This window comes from Phyllostomus hastatus, unplaced genomic scaffold, assembly GCF_019186645.2.
Source record: "Phyllostomus hastatus isolate PE091 unplaced genomic scaffold, TTU_PhHast_1.1 phas_scaffold_78, whole genome shotgun sequence".
Lineage (NCBI taxonomy): Eukaryota > Metazoa > Chordata > Mammalia > Chiroptera > Phyllostomidae > Phyllostomus > Phyllostomus hastatus.
The window spans coordinates 115,588,562-115,607,957 of record NW_025334041.1 but is presented as its reverse complement, the minus strand read 5'-3'; the positions used below and the strand labels follow the sequence as shown (position 1 = coordinate 115,607,957).

The 19,396-nt window shown below is 43.8% G+C and overlaps 1 protein-coding gene and 1 pseudogene across 2 annotated transcripts in view; one reads left to right on the top strand and one right to left on the bottom strand.

The window, feature by feature from the left end:
• Positions 1-19,396, top strand: part of TTC27 (tetratricopeptide repeat domain 27) — a 138,674-nt gene that overhangs the window by 49,592 nt on the left and 69,686 nt on the right. For both annotated transcript variants that reach the window (XM_045828816.1, XM_045828815.1), the window contains exon 10: positions 13,358-13,471. In XM_045828816.1, coding sequence (XP_045684772.1) covers positions 13,358-13,471 — 114 coding nt within the window. The remainder of the gene's footprint in view (positions 1-13,357; positions 13,472-19,396) is intronic.
• On the bottom strand, positions 9,341-12,616 carry LOC123812136 (annotated as a pseudogene).

Below are 19,396 nucleotides of genomic sequence, written 5' to 3'. Positions count from 1 at the left end.
GGGTTACTTTTGACCCTGAGCATCTAACACAGGTTATTGACATTAAAACGTTTGTTGAATTTTTCTCCCTCGTGATCAGGAGTCAACACACACAACGAACAGAAGGATAGCTGGGATGAAGGTAAAATCTTAGGAGTTCGCAGGTCAGGACACTCGTGCATACAAGAGCATAGGTCATTGACATCTAAAATAAAGCGAGGTATTACTATATGATTTCAAGCAGCTTTTTGTTAATAGATATAAAAATAGCTAATTAGTAGAATTTAATTATTTTAAATCTGTCAATGCCATTTTTAGTAGACTCGATATCAGGCCTGGAGGTTAAACTATTGGTTGTATGGTAAGATTCTAACAAATGGGTAAAGGATATATATATACAGGAATATTTTGTATTACAGCTTTTCTGAAAGAAAAATTAAATTTGAAAGCAAAAAATTAAAGGAAAAAACCTCTGGCACAAAACTGTGTAGAAAATGAGAAAAGCGCATCACTGCCCCGTGGCAAGGTGGCCATGCGTACTCGGGCCGACGCTGTGAGCAGGCTGCCTGGGACGTGCTCTGGCACCGGGCGTCCGCCTGCCGAACTTCCGTCTGTCCGCCTGCCTGTGTCTCACTGGGTTTCAGCCTCGTGTCTTGCCCCACATTGTCTTTAGTGGCAAAGGAAATAGGGAGGAGTTACAAAATAAGCCTAAAGACACAGTTTAAGAGAAAGAAAGGGAAGACAAGAGCGAGAGACCAGAGGCTTCCGCCTCTGCTGGTATGGCAGACAAGGAGCTCTGGGAGCCCTCCAGCTGCAGGGTAGTTAAACCCCGGAGACAGTGCTCCTTCAGACCGTGCTGGTCTCCTAAGAAGTCGAGCAGGTGTCTAAGGAGTCTTCCCACCTGACTGAAGTACACGCGTGTGTGCACAGACGTGAAGAGAAATCAGCAGCTAGGCTTGGGCCCAGAAATGAGGGCAGGCAGCTAGGGCCTGGGTAGGCAGCTGTGAAGGACGGAGTTAGCTGCGGTAATGGTGCTTCAGAGCCTTCCCCTGACCTTGACCCTCGGAATGGTGAGCTGACCCCAAATTCATGGTGCTGCCTGGCTGTGGCTGCAGAAATCAGTCCTTCTCTCTCTCTGTCTCTCTCTCTCCCCCTCCCTCTCTCTCTCTCAGACATCTCTAATCCCAAATTAAAACTGAGCAGCGAACTCACAATTAAAGATGGACAGACAGAAGAGAGGCAAGCCACTGCAATGGTGAGTCAACAAAGACACCAAACAACAGACAAAGGACAAGTTGCAGTTTTCTGATTCATAATATAGAACAGCTGTGTGTGGGACGTTTAAAAAAATACAGGGTGTAATCGCAAAGGTTTGAACGGCTTCCATTAGTTATTAGACTTTTATGATTTAGGAGAGAAAATACAACTTCTAGAAATAATTTGAAATTATTACAGAAAACTGTAACTTGTGCTTATCCATATCAGACATGGTTTAAAACACCAAGTTGTATATAACAGGTATTCCAGAAATTGCAGTCATAGAAGTATACCTAAGAAACTCTTGCATCTGCATCAGTAGATAGGCACAAGAATGTTTGATATGCCCTGGCTGAAGTAGCTCAGTGGATTGAGCACAGGCCTGCAAACCAAAGGGTTGCTGGTTTGATTCCCAGTCAGGACACACTCCTGGGTTTCCAGCCAGGGCCTCAGTTGGGGGCATGGGAGAGACCACCAGTCAATGTATTTCTTGCATGTCAATGTTTCTCTCCCTCTTTTTCTCTCTTTTACCCTCTATCTAAGAATACATAAATTAAATTTTTAAAAAGTACCATATTCATAGGCATTTGTTATTATAATTTATAACTTAGATTTTAGGTACTTCTAATCTTCTATATTATCAAATAATAAAAAATAAAATCTAAAAACTATTTTGAGCAATAGCAAGATCATTTAAATGTTATTTGAGAAACAGTTTTAAAGATTAAACAGTACTGATTTCATTGTATACATTATACTTTTCAGTGAATCTCATTGTATTTCATTAGGCTGGTGAGAAGCAGAATCAGTGATGATGGAAAACATTAATATAAGGTAAAGGGAAGAAACCTTAAGTAAGAAAAACCCCTTAACGGGGCATACAGTCCCCAGATGAGAGAAATATATAGGCCTTCTAGCTAGGATGGTAACACATTTAACACTGAGGTGTCTGAGCCCTGGCTGGTGTGGCTCAGTAGATTGAGCACTGGCCTGCAGACCAAAGGGTCGCTGGTTCGATTCCCAGTCAGGGTACATGCCTGCGTTTCCAGCCAGGTCCCGAGTGGGGAGTATGTGAGAGGCAACCATACACTGAGGTGTACTTCTGCTTTTGGCTGTCATCAAAGCTGAAGCTCTTAGGCTTTTTTGACATTATGAATTAACAGCGTGCTAAAGAATAAAACATTCAGTTTGAAAATAATTTACATGTTTTCAATAAGTCTGCTTTTCACGCCAGTGTGAGGGGTGCCTCTGGTTGCGCTGATGAACCGGCACCTCCAGAATGCTGATCTTTCTGTTTTGAGGCAGCAAATGACCAACAGCTTGACCTCTCTGGCGTCCGCTTTCTGTTACTATATGAAAATTTGCAGAGCATTGAAAAGAGCTTTGAAAGCGTTGTACTAGCAGGAGATTCAGAGTCGCAGGATTTGCCAAGCATACTACTAGATGTGATGGGAGAAATAAAGGTAAAACGCATAGGACTTGCCCTCCTGGAATTTTTAGTTTCGCCAAGATCAGATACACTTATGATAATGTAATTAGCAATACCAGGCGGTTTAAACCGCAGATCGCTAGCACAGATACATAAATCCCTTAACCGTTCAGAAAAGAAGAACATGTTTAGGAAGGAGCAGCCAAAGAAGTCTTTGTTCACCATGCAGGGATTGGAGTCGGCCTGGAGACAGATGGGTTTGGATAGAGCGGTGGCAGGAGCAAAGACAAGGAGGAGGTGGGGAGGAGGGAGCTGTCCTGGGCTCGCTCACCTGGATCGGGCGATTCGCCGGGGGCAGTAGTGAGTCTTGCAGAAAACTAGATTGGAGACGGATTTTAAATGGTCCGCAGACTGGGAATTGGGACTGATGTTCCACTTCATGGGAAATAATTTATAGAGTAAATTTGGAATTTATACTTATTGTCATTTGGTATTGATTTGATTTGATTTGATTCTGTTTTTCATTTGGTGCTGATTTTAACAATGAATAATCTTTTAAATAGAACATTAATAGGAGGGGGAGTGATTCTTCTTTTTATAGTATTTCTTTGTTTCTTGCTTTGTAAGGCCAGCCTGACCTGGGTGGGCACCGTCCAATTTGGCTTCAGTGTAACAGCCGTGGAATCACACACCCACAGGAGAGCTCTGAGCTGGCTCCTGGCTTTGATTTATGTGTGGGAAGCAGCTCCTTCATGTTTAGAGGGCAGACTGGCTGTCTGTCACGTACAGCACCCGAGTGACCCCTGGAAGAAGATTATATGAAATGTGCAGTGATAAGAATGAGAAGGAAATTTGTTTTTAATAGAAACAACACCCCAGATCTTCTTTGATGGTGTTACAAAATTTTCTTTGCTACTTTTCTGGGAATGCAGGTTATGTTGGATATAGTTAGAAATTGTTAGCTATATAAAATGATGCATGTATACACACACACACACACACACACACACACAGTGTGTCATAATATTAAAATTTACTTTTTAGTGTGAGGTGAGTGGTGTTCACCAACCTTTTCGAGCAGTTGGCAGTTTCCTCAGATGTCGGATCATCACAGTTCCTTTTCTAGTACTCGAGTCAGCTCGGGTGACCTGTCTTAAAGCGATTTGCTGTGTGCATGGAGGACTCGATATTTTAAGCTTCCCGGTTTCCTGAAATTAACCTACATAATGAAAGTGTTCCCTAACAAAATTTTAGCAGTTTGACTTTTTGGTGGCGGTGGTGGTGGTTGGGTTTTGTGGACCTCATGCTGACTTTAAAGTTCCTGTGCAAATGCAAGGGACGACCAATAGCTGGCCGGGCTGACGGAGGCGGGACTGGAGTGCCGGCACGTGGGGCAGCACGTGCTGCGAGGGTCCTGTCTCCAGGGCGCAGCACTCCGCACGCCGTGGCCTTGGCCTGGCAGCCCCAGCACCGCCCAGGAGCTCGAGGGACACGGATTGTTCTGGCTCCACCACAGCCCCATTAAATCAGAGTCTCTGGGGTCGGGGCGGAGGAGCCTGTGTTTTAACAGTCTTTCTGGGTTATTCTTTGTGCTTCAGAATTGGAGAAACACTGAGTTAAGACATCCTGACGTAGGAAATACAGACCACCAGTGGAACAGACAGAGGTTCCAGAAACAGACCCACACACGCACGGCTCACCGAGTCCTGACAGCGTGGGCGTTGCAGTGCGGTGGCGATTGGGTGGGCTTTTCAATAAATGCGGTGATTTGTTTCTATGTGGGAGAAAGCTGTCTTAACCCCTGAGTGTATACTATATATGGAAAACCAATTCCAGATTGAATATTTAAAAGTGAAAACTGTGAAGCTTTTAGAGGAAGAATATAGGAGAACATCTTTGAGACCTTAGGCCCAACAGGACAATATAGCTCTAACCATAAAAAAAAACAACAAAACCCCAAACTGCACTATATTAATATTTAGCACTTCTTTATCTCCAAGGCCACATCGATGTTTGTGAAGCACTCTGACCAGGGCCGGGTCAGCTCATCGTGCGTGTTATTTAAGTGTTTGCCAAACAATAGTAAGTAAATGACACGTTCCCTTCTCCAGCAAAACAGTGGAGGACTTGTGTCCGTAAAATACAAAGATTACTTACAAGTTATCCAGAAAAATTCTGACAGCCCAATAGAAAAAAATGGGCAAAGAACTCAGGAGGCATTTACTAAAGGGGCATTAAAATGGTTATTAACATATTAAAAGGTGCTCAACTTTATTAGTCGTTAGAGAAATGCAAATTAAAACCATAATGGAATGGTATTACATACCCAGCAGAATGGCTAAAATGCAAGAAAAAAAATAGCATTGAAGGTTGCGAGGATGGAGGCAACAAGAAATCTGTAATGTTTCTAATAAGAGTGTCAAGTAGAATAAACTTTTAGAAGATTGGCAGTATCTGTGAAAGCTAAATGTAGTCATACTCTGTGACCTACTGGTTTCACCCCTACATATATACCCAACAAAATGTGTGTACATGTTCACCTAAAGAACACGTCTCAGAGTGCGCGGAATAGTACAGTCTCATAGCACATCTAGAATGTTCATAGACCCCAATTGAAAACTACCTAAGTGCCCATTAGCAGTATAATGGGAAAATAAATTGTATATTTATGCATGGAATGTTATGGAGCAATAAAATGAATATTCTACAACTATATTTGACTAAGTGAATGAATCTTTCAAACACAATATTGAGCAAAAGAAGCCAGATGCAGAAGAGTACTGACTACGTTTGCATGAAGTAGGAAATCATGCACCGTGACCGATGGTGTTAGAAGTCAGCACAGTGGTTACTCTGCGCAGAGAGGCAGGAAGCTGACCGAGACAGAGAACTGGGGGGCCAGTGGGTGCTCGTCTTGTTGCTTTTGATCTGGTGCGGGTTACATAGATCCGTTCAGTTTGTGAAAATTCGTTGTGTGCATCTGTCTGTGTATCTCTGTCTCTATCTCTATAGTGCTTTAATTGGAAGAAAACTTGGATCTGGTAGCGGTTTCTTTGCCACATCAAACTGAAAAACATGGAAAGGCATTCACATTCGTGCTCAGCTAAATTGCAATGGTGGTTCTTTCATCATTCTGAGAGAATAGTGTCTTTAAGAAAAGGAATGTTGATAAAGCACCTTTTCTCAGCACATTTTAACCAGACTAGAATTTCTTCCATAAAAGTAAATAATTTCTTTCAGACTATGACCACATTTGTTCTACTTTCTAGTGTGGATGTATTAAGCTCATATAAGTATTTGACTATTTTTAGGCTTGAAGGTAGCTAACATTCATGCCCTTTCATGGGGGCGATGCTAAGCGCTGCACCGGCAGGCCGAGTGCTGCAGTGGAGCGTGGGTGGAGTGGCCACAGCTGAATGCGTGGGTGGGTGACCTGGCCCACCCTGTGCCTTCAGGGACGTGGCAGCTCGCTCCCCTGGGTGGGTGAGGAGGAGCCTGGCTGAGAGCCACTGTTATAGAGGCTTTTGCAATTGAGTAGTGACTGTATTTCTCTCAGAACAAGAAGTTAACCATTACCAACCTTCTAGTAATTTCTGTTATTTAGGACCAATCTAGCATAAAATTTTCAGAAATTTACAGAGTATTTTTGAAAAATGAGTGAATTACTGAGAACAAATGATAAATGATCAGAATTAGAAACATGACATAATTTACATCTTTGTAAGTATGTATTGTTTGGGGAAAAATGGAGGATGAGATGATTAAAAATAAAGTGTTCACCCTAATTTAATTACGTAGAAATATATCAGAATGTTTTCATGTGCTAAATAACCCAGCCTTTGGGAAACAAATTCTGAAATTTAGGAGGTGCTGAATATATGTACAGGATGTGGCATCCAAAAAACCACTAGATCATTAGTGGATTTAAAATATAATGAAACACTAGTTTGGGCACAGCTTATATTTTTATCTTCTGTTTTCCGTTTACGTCTTTAACAAAACTAAAATCGACTGTACGATTTCTCTGTCCTTTGAAGGTTTTTTCCAGTAATGATTTTGTAATATGTATGTGCTATTATTTTGATTGTGGTAAAATATACATGACATAAAATTTACCATTTTAACAATTATTTTTAAACATTTTATTTGTCTACTTTTTAGAGAGAGGGGAGGGGAGGGAGAAAGAGAGGGAGAGAAACATCAATGTGTGAGAGAGACATTGATCGGTTGCCTCTCACACGCCCCTCCCTGGGGAACCTGGCCCACAACCCAGGCATGTGCCCTGACTGAGAATTGAACCTGCGACCTTTTGGTTTGCAGGCTGGCCCTCAATCCATTGAGTCACACCAGCCAAGACCCATTTTAACAATTTTTAAGTGTTTAGTTTAGTGGCATTTAGGACATCCACATTGTTGTGCAATTATCACCACCATCCATCTCCAGAACATTTTTATCATCCCAAATGGAAACTGTCCCCATTGAACAGTATCCCCTCGTTCTCCCTTCTCCCCAGCCTCTGGCAACCACCACGCTGCTTTCTGTCTCCGTGAGTGTCACTGTTGTAGGTACCACATGTAGTTGGAATCATAAAATAGTTGTCCCTTTATGTCGGGCTTATTTTGCTTAGTGCAGTGTTTTAAGGTTCACCTGTGTGTATCAGAACCTCCTTCCTTTAGAAGGCTGACCAATAATATTCCAGACCGGATGCTGTGATAGAGAATCACTGGGGACAGACGGAGTCACTAAGGTAGGCGGTCAGGAAAGGCTGTCCGAGGACTTGGCACTGCAGCTGAGACCTGAAGGGCGAGACTGAGCCAGCAGGAGGAGGAGGGTGCCCGTTCTCAGGTCCGAAGCTGAGTGGAGTGAAGAGCAGCAGCCCTCACTGGGACCCGGTAGAGACTCTGGATCAGCGCCGCCGCCCGTGTGGACGGGCTACAGCGGGGAGCAGCCGGGCTGGTGTTCTCTCCCCTGGGTTTCTTGCTCAACTGTTCGCCTGGGGATTTTTTTTTAAATATTTTCTTTATAAGTCAGTAGAGCATTATAGCATATTTCTCCTGTTTAGTCTTTTTTTTCTTTACCTACTGTCTTACATCATGATTGATTCTTACCTTGTAAGCAGCAGCGTTTTACAAGACGTGTTAAATGTAGCCTATCTGCCGTTACCTCCTTTCAGGCTTCCCGCTTTATATCTCCCGGCCAAATGGGTATAAGACACATGCAGTCTTCAATGATGTTATTATCCAGTCGGCTCCTTCTTTAAAGCTTTTCAAATGTCTATTCGCCAGATTGCATTTTACTTTCAGTGTTTAGTGAGAATGTTTTGTTTGACCTTCACATGAAAGTCCCAGGCAAACTCTTGTTCTCGTGCCAGCAGAGAAAGTAGTCTGACTCTGCTGTTTTCCTGGGGAAAATATGGCCCCCCGTGGTGTGCGGACCTTCTGAAAGCTGGGCTGTAACCCGGACAGGCCCGGAGCCTACCCGTGTGCCACCGTGTGGAAGGAGAGGGGCCACGTGCTAAGCCTGCCGAGCTCAGGGGAGGCCTGCATGCGTGACGGCCTTGCAAACCCGGATGGTCTGAAATTAAAACTTAATAACTAAAAGCAACTAATGGCAGGTAGTCGTGCCCTAGGCTCGGGTCCTTCCTGACAAATGTCAATTTTTACCTTAACTGATTTTGTCTGTTGTGTTATTGCATCCACTGTAACACACCTGTGGAAGGTCAGAGTTATTTCCTGCCCCCACCCCCCACTCCACCCCTCAAGCACGGGCACAGCGGCAGAGGGAGACTGCAGATCCCTGCATCGTTATTGTTATCGTGTTGATTTTTGACTGTTAACTGTCCTGTACCCACCTAGTGAAAGAGGTATGTCTATCACTTTTTTATGCAATCCCAGAGGTTCCCTCCTGCCCCGTCTGTTTTTTTCTACTGCCTTCCTAATCTGTCACCAGTGCATTTCATGTAACCCCCTTCCATCTTCTCTTTTGATTATAATGTATAAAGGAAGGTGCAAAACTGCCATTTTCTGGGGCATTTTCTCAATTTTGCTTTCCAGCAGTTGTCAATTTGGCTCAAATAAATTCACAAAATTCTTTACAGGTTTGAATGTTTCTTATGTTGACAGCAACTTTTTTGGTAAAGTGATCAGTGCAGTTGGCAGCTGGAGGAGAGGAAAAGTTTTCTTTCATCCTTGCAGGGTCCCTGGCTGAGTCTGAACTTTAAACTGACAAAGATTAACGGGAGAAAAAGCACACCCATTTATTTAATATTGATTTTGCATACATGGGAGCCTGCGTAAGGAAATGAAGACCTGAGGAAACAGCTAATTAGCCCTGAACACTTTTCCATGAGGTTTGATGAAGAGTGGGCCGTCCCAGGAGAGAAGGAGGGAAGTGTAGCGACTGGGGGAATGTTAGTGAGACCCGCTGTTGGCATTCTTCTTCGTGTGGGTGTGTCTTCGGAGATAAGGACACACCTTTCCTCAGGTTAGAGAGAGGGCACCTCCCCAGGAGTGTTTGCGTTTTCTGACCTTTTTTAGCTGAGAAGGCGAGGGGCGGGGTCAGAGTGACCCTCCTGCTCCTGCTTCCTAAAGCTCCTTCAGCATAAAGCATTCAAGATGCCAGGCTGCCAGATTTTGGGAGTGCCGTGTCCTGAACCCCCATCGGACTTCAGCGCCGTCACCCGCACCCACTCTGGATGGCGATTTCCCTTGAAGGGTGAGAGAAGGCATTATAGGAGGAGAGACCTGGGAGGGGGCCCCTGTGCTTTATGTGGGCACCCTGGGAGGCTTTGAGAAGCTTCACAAATTCATCTTTAAGCCTCACAGCTCCGTGAGAGATGCGAATGGCTGTTCCTGTTTACCAAGGAGGAACGTGAGACCCAGGGAGGTCACAGCTAATCACCTCACTCGGTGGAGCTGGGATTCCAATCAAGTGCTACCCTGCCCGGTGTGGAGACTTCCCCATTGTTCTGCGGAGCCCTGTCCTGAGTGCTCTTTGTCCTGGTGCCAGGAAGTGACAGATGTCCCTTTAATGAGGGAAGAGGGAAGAGGAAAACGGCAGCAATACCCATACCATCCACTGTAGGTAGCAGAATCCGTTTGCAGATTTACTTAATGAAGCAAGTTCTTTCTTTTGAAAGTTCTTGGGATCATATTTTATAATAAAATCTTGGGCCAAGTAGTGATACACATTTTAAAGAATTAGTTTTTTATTGTCTTCTGTTTTATTTTGTAGGTATTTATAGCGCCATATATACCTTTTGTGTTGGTAAATTCACTGTATTTATAGATTTAAATAATAAAGGCTAACAAGATAAGGTTATGTGTTAATTTTATAAACTATATTTCAAGGAAGTTAAAATATTTTAGTTCACAGAGTTAGTTCCAGGAAAATAAGACTACCTGCTAGACACTGCATTCAAGTGCAGTCTCTGGCAGGGCTGGGGCTTGTCTGTCGAGCCTGCTGCCCTGACCTTGGGCTCCGCGCACACTGCCTTGTGCTGAGTAGGTGCGCCAGGGCATCGTGAGCACGCACGCCTCAGTGAGACCCCGTTCTTTGGAAGCCCCCTTGTGTATTCTTTGCCTACTCCTCTTCTTCCACTCTCTCTTTACCACAGCAGTCTCCTGACGTTATTCACTGAGTCCTCTTCTTACTCACTCCTCCAGTGTTTTGGGTGCTGTCACCCACTTCCTGGAGGTAATCGTATCCTCACAATTTAAATGAGCACAGGTCATTTTGAGAAAGTGCTGAAAAGCAGTATAAACATGTTCTGGGGATCAGGAGACCAAGTGTTAGAGTTAGCTTTGGCTACCAGTGAGGGTGTGACCTTCAATAAGAGATTTAACCTGTTGACATTTCATTTTCCTTTTCATTGTAAGGGCATTGGCCTAGATTCAGAGTTGAAAATTCAAATACAACAAGTGCTGGCAAGGATATGGAGAAAGGGGAATCCTTTTGCACTGTTGGTGGGAATACAGGTTGGTACAGCCACTGTGGAAAGCAGTTTGGAGATACCTCAAAAAATTAAAAATGGATCTGCCCTTTGACCCCAGGAATCCCTCTCCTGGGAATATATCTGAAGGAACCCGAAAGACTAATTTAAAAGAACACAAGCACCCCTATGTTCATTGCAGCGCTGCTTCCAATTGCCGATATATGGGAGCATCTCTAGTGTCCATAGTAGATGAGTGGGCAGAACAACTATGGGGTGTTTACACAATAAAATACTACTCAGCCATAAAAAAGAGAAAGTTTTACACTTTGCAACATCATAGATGGAACTGGAGACTACTATGCTAAGAGAAATAAGCCAGTCAGAGAAAGACAAATACCATATGATCTCACTTATATGTGGAATCTAAAGAACAAACTGAACTAACAAGCAAAACAGAGACAGACTCATACAGAGCAGGATGACAGCTAAGGATGGGGAGGGGAGGGCATGGAGGGATTGAGCAAAAAGGAAAACGGACTCATGGACATGGAGAGCAGTGTGATTGTAGGGGGTGGGGAGGATGGTATAAAGGGGCTAAAGGGTAGTAGGAAAAATACAATAAAAAAAAAGAAAGTTCAAATACAGACGCATCTCAGAGATATCATGGGTTCAATTCCAGACTTCTGCAATATAATGAGTTGTAATCTTTTTGCTGGTGGAGGATCTTGCCTTCAATATTTTTTTAAAGCAACATTTATGAAGCACAATGAAACGAGGGAATCCTCTAGTCAATTTTCAGACAAGTTTGTTTTCCCTTTCCCTTTCTTCCCAGTGTTCTTGCCTGAAAGTTACTGTTAAGAATGATCACTCAGAGACAGTACTGGATTCCAGCGAAGTGGCAAAGAGCTTAAATTATGTTCATTACACTGTGCAGCCCCCTTGGGTCAGGATACTTTTTGCCCTGTTTCCTCCCTCACCAAGAACCGTCATTTCCCTCCGCTGTGTTTGCGGTCATAGTTGGTGGTTTGTGTTGCATTCTCTGAACGGATGGTGATCAGTTTTCTCTGGTATTAGGATTCTGTATGTACATATTCAAGACCAGTTTTTCTAAATTTCTTGGACATTCTGTGTACTTAAAGTTTAAATTCAATGTGCATCTATGAATTAGGATATTAAATGAAAAGGTACCAGATTTCTTTCTTCCTCCTTCCCTCCCTAGCTCTTTTCTTTCACTGAAGAAGAATAATTTAATGTTGCAGGAAAGTGGGTGCTGAGAGTGTGGGCTCTGGCAGGGGACATCCTGACCCTGGTCTTGCACCCGCAAGCTCAGAAGCAGGTAGTGCAGGGCCCGGCTGACGAGTGTGTAGCCAGCTGGCTCAAGTGCAGGTACTCCTGCGTGTCCTGGTGGCTTATGGTACCATCTCAGTGCACAAAGCCAGGGTCAGTGTTCAGGAAGCGGGTCCGTGGCCAGCCAGCCCACCTCTACCAACCAGCTCATTCACCCGTGGGTTTTTCTCATGAAGTAGATTAGGTTGCTGGCCCCTGGGAAGCAGGCCCGGCACTGTGACCTTGGTCTGGGTCTGCTGCCGGTTCACCGGTTGCACGGTGGCCTTGGTGCCGACAGCCACCTGCTCTGCTGTGTGCCTGTGGTTGTTTGTCCCCACCCAGACCACTGCAGTCTCTCTGTGTTCCACCTCCCCACTCTCCAGCTGCCACAGCACGTGCTGCGGGCCAGCACCACCAAGGGCAAAGTTAAGTTTGTGCAGAGGAGAGAGGAGCTCCCACCAGACCTCACACTGGTGCATTAGCTGGACCAAGGATTCCCCTATGAAGACAGCTTCGGGTTCTTTATCTTTGCTGTCAGCCACGAACTGGTAGTGCAGGGAAGTCCAGCCTCTGTCTCCCTGAACGCCCTGCACCAGCGTGGGCTTGCTGGCTGGGTTCTCCTTTCCAGTCACAGCCCTGAAAGGTGGAGACAGGTGGGGACATCTAGCGTCCTTCAGGCAGGACGGAACCATTTGCTGCAGGGCGAGGAGCGTGCAGGTGGAACCACCTACTCTGTATGTGTGTTACCCGATTTCTAACTGTTTTCCGTTGTAAATTTGGGTGATTTTTAAAAATTTACTTCAAATTTGAGAAAAATAGCATTTATTTTTATTTTCCTTTAGGGCCCTAATTAAATCTATTTTAAATTAAATTTATCGGGGTGACATTGGCTAATAAGATTGTACAGGCGTGAGTGCACAGTTCTGTGACGCGTCATCCGTACGTGGCCCTGTGTGCTCACCACCCAGCGTCAGATCGTTGTCACCGTGTGTTTGACCCCCTTGCCCTTTACTGCCCTGTGCCCCATCCACACTTTTATGCAGTTTATTTTCTCACATATACTGTAATCTGTGGGATAAAAAGATTTATTAGTTTACAGTATGGTATAAACCTATGGTATAGATTCACTAATGTATGGCATATACTCTGCTTACTGTTTCGATTATCCAGAAAGATTCTGACTCATTCTTCAAGAGATTTAGTCAATAGGATGAATCAGCTAGGTTAAATAATGACTCTGCTCCGATGGCCGCATTCTTCCCAAGAATGTTTGAAAGAACATGTTTTATTATTTTTCACTGAGATTCTGAAATCTGCATTCAGCCGAATCTGATATTTTTGGAAGAATTAATTTTGTTCTATTCAGAGAGGAGTCCACCATCTTCTCTCTCCTTCTGTGGTCTTTATTATATTTATTTTTTCTCTTCCATCAGTGTTTGCTTTCACAACCAAAGTTCTGGGCCATTCAGACGTCGGCACTGGTCCTGCGGACAAAGCTGGAGCGAGGGAGCACGCGCCGAGTGGAGCGGGCGATGCGGCAGACGCAGGTAGGGGTTCACGTGGCGAGTTCTGTTCCTCTTCCGACTCTTCACTGCTGTCCATAGACAGGCATGCACGTTACAAATCTGAAAGGCTGGGATGGCTTTCATCGTGCTCGAACACACTGTTGTTGTTTAGAGTGTAGGTTTTAAAACCTGACTGCGTGGCTTCCAAGCACAGCCCTCCGTGGCAGCTCCGAGTCCGCAGTGTTCATCCCAGCACTCGGCATGCCACCTGTGCGGGTCTCCCACACCGAGGAACGGCCTGCTTCCCTGTGTGCGTCAGCTGGGGGCGTCCCACAGGTTAACTCACTTCTGACCCTGGGGTCAGTCCAGACCTCCTGGCTGAGAGCTCAGTCCCACGAGGCTGCCTCCCACTTCAGATGCCCATTGCCAGTCTGGGTACTTCTGACCCACTGGCCCTGAGTTGAGGGTTCTCACGACCCCTCCTCCCTCCTGATGATTCGCTTGAATGGCTCACAGAACTCAAGGAATCAATTTTTTTTCTTACTTACTATTCTTGGTTTATTATAAAGGGTATTTATTATAAAGGATACAAAGAACAGCTAGATGAAGAGGTGCATAGGACGGGGCCCCAGCAGGAAGGGTCCCCAGTGTGGCAGCTTCTGGGTTTATGGGGTTTTGACATTACGACTCTCTGCTTTTGCCCCGTCTTGGCCTCACTGTAACTGGAGTCTCTCCACCTTGCCATCCAAATGCTCGTGATGAAGAGCGTGGTGCACCTCCTTACCTGTGAAACAGAGCAGGGGAGTTGTTATTTCTGCCTCTACAGGGTGGTATCTCAAAGAAAATCTTTTCACTCTCCTACCCAGAGTTTTTGGGAATTAGCCAGATCATGTGATGAGATGAATGTGAAATTTATCTAATTTTCTATCATTATGGAGACATTTACCTCATAACTTAAACTTTTGCCAGTTCCTCTGATTCAGAGTTTGATATTACTGTGTTTGTTGACATTACTGCACCCCTGAAGAATAAGAGGAAAATTATTTTTAAAATATGTGTATATATAAAACAATGTTTTACAAAATTTTCCATTTTAGTGTCTGTGAAAATCTGTTTCCTTCCTCAGCTGTGTAAAGTGATAAAATGATAAGTTGTTAAAGTGGAAAGAAAAATAAGCCAGAAGGAGCTCTTAGGGAAAAGCTTGGTCTTGTCAGGTTACAAGTTGGAGAAATGCAGGTGTGATGGGCCAGGTGACTGGCCCCGAGTTGCCTAGCTAGTTAATGACAGAGTCTGGCCTGTAATGTACACAGCAGCAGGCAGTGATATTGAAGATCCAGGGGCAGGCTTGGAAGGGTTTCTAAGTGACACATGCCAAACTTCAAAATGATGCATCACGGCTAAAGGTAAATGTACCAACCTCATAAGATCACAGAGGAGAAAGGAACTCCAGGTTGAGGAGAGCCCACTAAAAACACTGTATGTTAAGGGAATTCTTCTAGGCTGGGGTTCTTTAATTATTGCATGTTCCGTTTTTATTGCCCAGTATTTATTTATACCCTGCTTTTCACCAGTGGAGTATAAGGCAGTTGTGTTCTCTCCTGTCATTCAGCTCCCCCCTCCCTGTCTCATGCAAATCCAAATACTAACATTTTCTTTTTCATAAGCTCATAAGCTCACGTCTTTCTTTTTTCCTTTTGCATGGTAAAAGCAGTGTATTATACATATAATCCAGATCTGAAACCAATTAATTGAAACCACATTTATTCAAAGGGACCATCTTACTTATGTCTCAAACACCGCCCCCCAAATAATGTACCAAATGTCATCATTGTTTCCTGTCATGTTAACTGCTTTAACTTAGTGTTCAATAAACTCAGTCATTGAGGGTTAACATGAGATTATTTTATGTTCATGATTAAAATAATCTTGCTAATGAATGTTATTTAGCTGTCTCTTAAACCTGTTAACCTCAGTTGTGACTGTCTGCCCCTGCCCCCGCCCCTGCCCCTGCCTCTGAGGGTGATTACCCAGCAGGGATCTCTCCCTTCACCCTTGGACTTCTGGGAGGACATTGCCCTGAATTGGGAATTTGAGAGTAAAGCCCTTTTCTGTCACTAGAGACTGTTCATTCTGCAATTTGATTTTGTCAACTGTGGTAGTTAGAGATTTCACAATTTTAAGCAAATTAAAAAAATCTTTAAAAAATTTTTTAAAAAAATTTAAATTTACTTTTTTTTTAGACAGAGGAGAAGGGGGAGAGAAACATCAGTGTGTGGTTGCCTCTCACATGCCCCGTACCAGGGTCCTAGCCTGCAACCCAAGCACATGCCCTGACTGGGGAGTGAACTAGCGGCCCTTTGGTTCGCAGGCCAGTGCTCAGTCCACTGAGCCACACCAGCCAGGGCCGCTGCTGTTTTCTGTAGAATGGAGAGAGCAGTCGTGCCTACCCCAACACATGTTGAGGCAGTAAGTGACCTAATATTTGTGAAACACTTGGACTAGTGCCTGGTGTGGAGTAACCCTCAATAAATGTTGACTGTTATTATCCTCACTTTACAGGAAGTTTAAATGCAAAAAAATAAAAGTGCCCAATTCTTCCCAACTCACTAAAAGTGGTCATTACCACCTGAAAAATCTAAAAGCATTGGGAAAATTACAATTCTTCTTGTGTAGTATGCTGCGTTATGCCATTGAGCTTTTAGAATATCTGAGATATGAAAACATGTCTTCTACTCTGGTTCTGTGGGCCGCCTGCAGTGAGGACCATGTGTAGCATTTCAGAGTTATTGACAAGTCTACTAACATTACTCACGTGACTACAGCTACGCTTTTATTTGTTGGAATCATTATAACTAGTACTGTTTATTCAGAACTGTATATAGTTAACTGCCATTTACTGAGCACTCACATGCCAGGAGCTAAATATTCCTAGTAAGTAGGCGTTGTCTACATTTTGACTGATGAAGAAACTGAAGGACAGAAAACTCAAGTGGCTTACCCAGGATCTTATAGCTGGGCTGAAATTCAAACCTAGTCTACTTTGGATTTTGAAGTCCATGCCTTTATTCACCGTACCGCATTGTCCCAAAGGAAGCTATGAAAACTGGCTGAAAAAAGAAAAAAGTAAAAGGATATCAGTATAGAACTTCATCTATCTAGGGCATCATGTGGAGGGAAGGGACTGGATGAGCACAGGCAGGAGGAAGTGAATGGAGGCTTTTGTGAGGAAGGCTTGGGTTGCAGAGCTCAGTCTCTCGAGGCCTCTGGTTTCAGTGGGTGGGAGGGCATCGAAATGCACATGATACCAGGACGTGGGGCTGTGGGAAGAGGATGTGCAGATGGGGAGTGAAGCTGGCTTCTGCCGAGGCCAGGAGAGGGGGCTGCCCAGAGGGATGCTGGTGGGCCGCATCCAGGACATGCAATCAGCAATAATTAGTCCATACATAGATGAGGTAAAAAAATGGGACAAGTGATATAAAACACAAAGTAAACATTACTGTTGATAGTAAAAAATTTAAAAACCCTGGGAAGTTATAAAAAATAAAAAAAAAAAAGGTAATGGCCGAGGAATTTACTAATGGGATGGACGAAGTGCGGCCACTGAAAGCACAGTCCCAGAGGCACCAAACGATAACTTGGTCAGATTCCAGGCCGGGACACGCTTAAGTTGTTTGAATGCAGTCAGATTATGTTGATTGAACCGACACATTGGTTTTCCCTGGGAGAGCGCCCTGTGAATGCCTTAACAGCTTTATGCAGTGCTTCCCAAATCTGCCTGAACTGTGAGTCACTTCCAAGTTGCTTGTTAAAATAGGGCTCTTCATCCTCGTCTCTGAGATTTGGGGTGTGGGGGGTGGTGGTGATTATGGATGCTTTTGGGAAAGACTGCCGTAGGCAGAGGTATGCTATAATCTTTAGCTGCCCCAGGTGTTTCTCAGTCTCACGCCCAAGTACTTACAGAGCAGAGGCGAAAAGGGCATTTTCCAAGGTCTGAAGCCAGTGCTCTGATGTAACAGCAGAGCGCGTGCCAGGGGAACCTCAGAGGTGAGTGTCGCGGAGGGCTGCAGAGCCTGAGCCCCGCTGGAGTTGAGCTCTCTGTAGAACAGGTGCATTGCAAATGGTTGAGCCCTTCTCAGGAAAGCAGGGTGTGATTGTTATTAGACTTCACTACTTCAGTTTTTCTTTTGGAAGGGTAATGTAGTACTAGGTATTTAAAACATCAGTTAGGTTTTAAGAGTAAATATTTGTTATTCTTTGCACTCTTATAATACTTGCAGTTGTAAACAGGGTGAGTTGTGTTCTCCTAATCTTTTAAGGTAAAATAATAAAAAAAAGAACTCCTAAGTATTTCCATAAACACTAAGCAAGGACCCGGAGAGTTTTTTGGGAGAAAGTTGGCGCTGGGTGGGGTGTGGGGAAGGCCTGAGAGAGTCTGCGTCTAGTGGTCCTAAGGCAGCAGTGCTCCAAGGGTGATTCGTGGAGCCCTCAAGGTCCCCAGGCCATTTCAGAGTGTCCACAGGCCAAAACTGCCTTTGTGATGATACCGAGACGTTATTTACGGTTCACTGTGTTGATACTGAATCAGCAGAAGCAGTGGGGGTCAGACTGCTGGCCCCTTCGCCCCAGGCAAGGTAGGGGCACCAAACCAAGCCAGTAGTCATTGTACGCTTCACCGCCATGCCTTCGTAGGGTTAGAAAACAAAATTCAGCTGAGTAAGTTTGAAGATGAAATTGGCTTTATTCACCCATTCATGAACTGAGCAGCGTCAAATATCTGGCGAAGAGAGGGGCTCGGAGGGTCTGTACAAATTGAAGGCTTTTACAGGAAGAGGGTGTGAGGTGGGAAGTTTCTAGCAAACAATGGATTGTTTCAGACAGGGTCACCTTTCTTTGGGGAATGGTGAGGTGTCTCCAAGGCCGATCACCTTACTGCCACCCACCAGGAAATTCCAGATTGCCCAGTTAAAAGACAATATTACTTATAAATGTCTTTGATAAAGCAGCAGATATTATTGTCTTTATCCTTGTCATTGTGCCTTTTCAGTACTCTGTGATGTGCCTGTGCAGAATGCTCAAGTGTGTGGCTGGGGCAAGAAAAAGTGGAAGTAGCTGCTCTTCCTACGGAACATGATTTTTGCCTGAAAGACTCCTGGAAAATGTTGGGTATTCAGACTTGGGCAGAAATTTTCTCAAAAATAAAAGTGAGCTTATAATTTCAAGGAAAATGATCGACAGTATTTGTTACCAATGTTAAAATTTTAAGCTTTCAAGAAAAAAAAATGAGAGGTTTTGAAAACTTGTATCTGCACCTGTGAACTTGACAGCTTCCCAGTACTATAACTATTTAGATGAGAGTTTTCTGTTGATACTGTTGGTGATATTAATACATAAAACTTTTAAGTAATATATGAAATATGTCAGCATTTGAAAGGTCTGTGCATTTTCCAAGTGACTAATCCATGATGTTAAAAAAATCAAGCATGAGGACAAGATCCATTCAAAGTTCAAGACAGACCAGTGAATGTTTTTTTGTTTAGACCAGTGAATTTTAATGTGACAGAATATTTAATATAACGAAGAAAAGTTCATTGATAGAATGTCAAATTCCAGATTGCAGGCAATTCTGAGAAGCTACAACACGTTGAAATTATCAAAGAATAATATCCACAATGAACTGTAAAAGCTATTAACATACTCTTCCCTTTCCAACTAATACCTGTATAAAGTTAAAGTTTCTTCATAAACATCTAACAAAATATCATAGTAGCAGGTCGACTGTAGAAGCACCTGTGAGAATCCAGCTGTCAATCCAGGTGATAAACAGATTTGCAAACTGTAAGATATTGCCAGTCTTTCGAGACCTTAAGAATTATATACGGGTGGAGCAAAAGTAGTTTACAGTTGTTTGTATGGGAAGTAATACAATAATTAATAAATAATAATACAAGAATAAACTTTCATGTACTC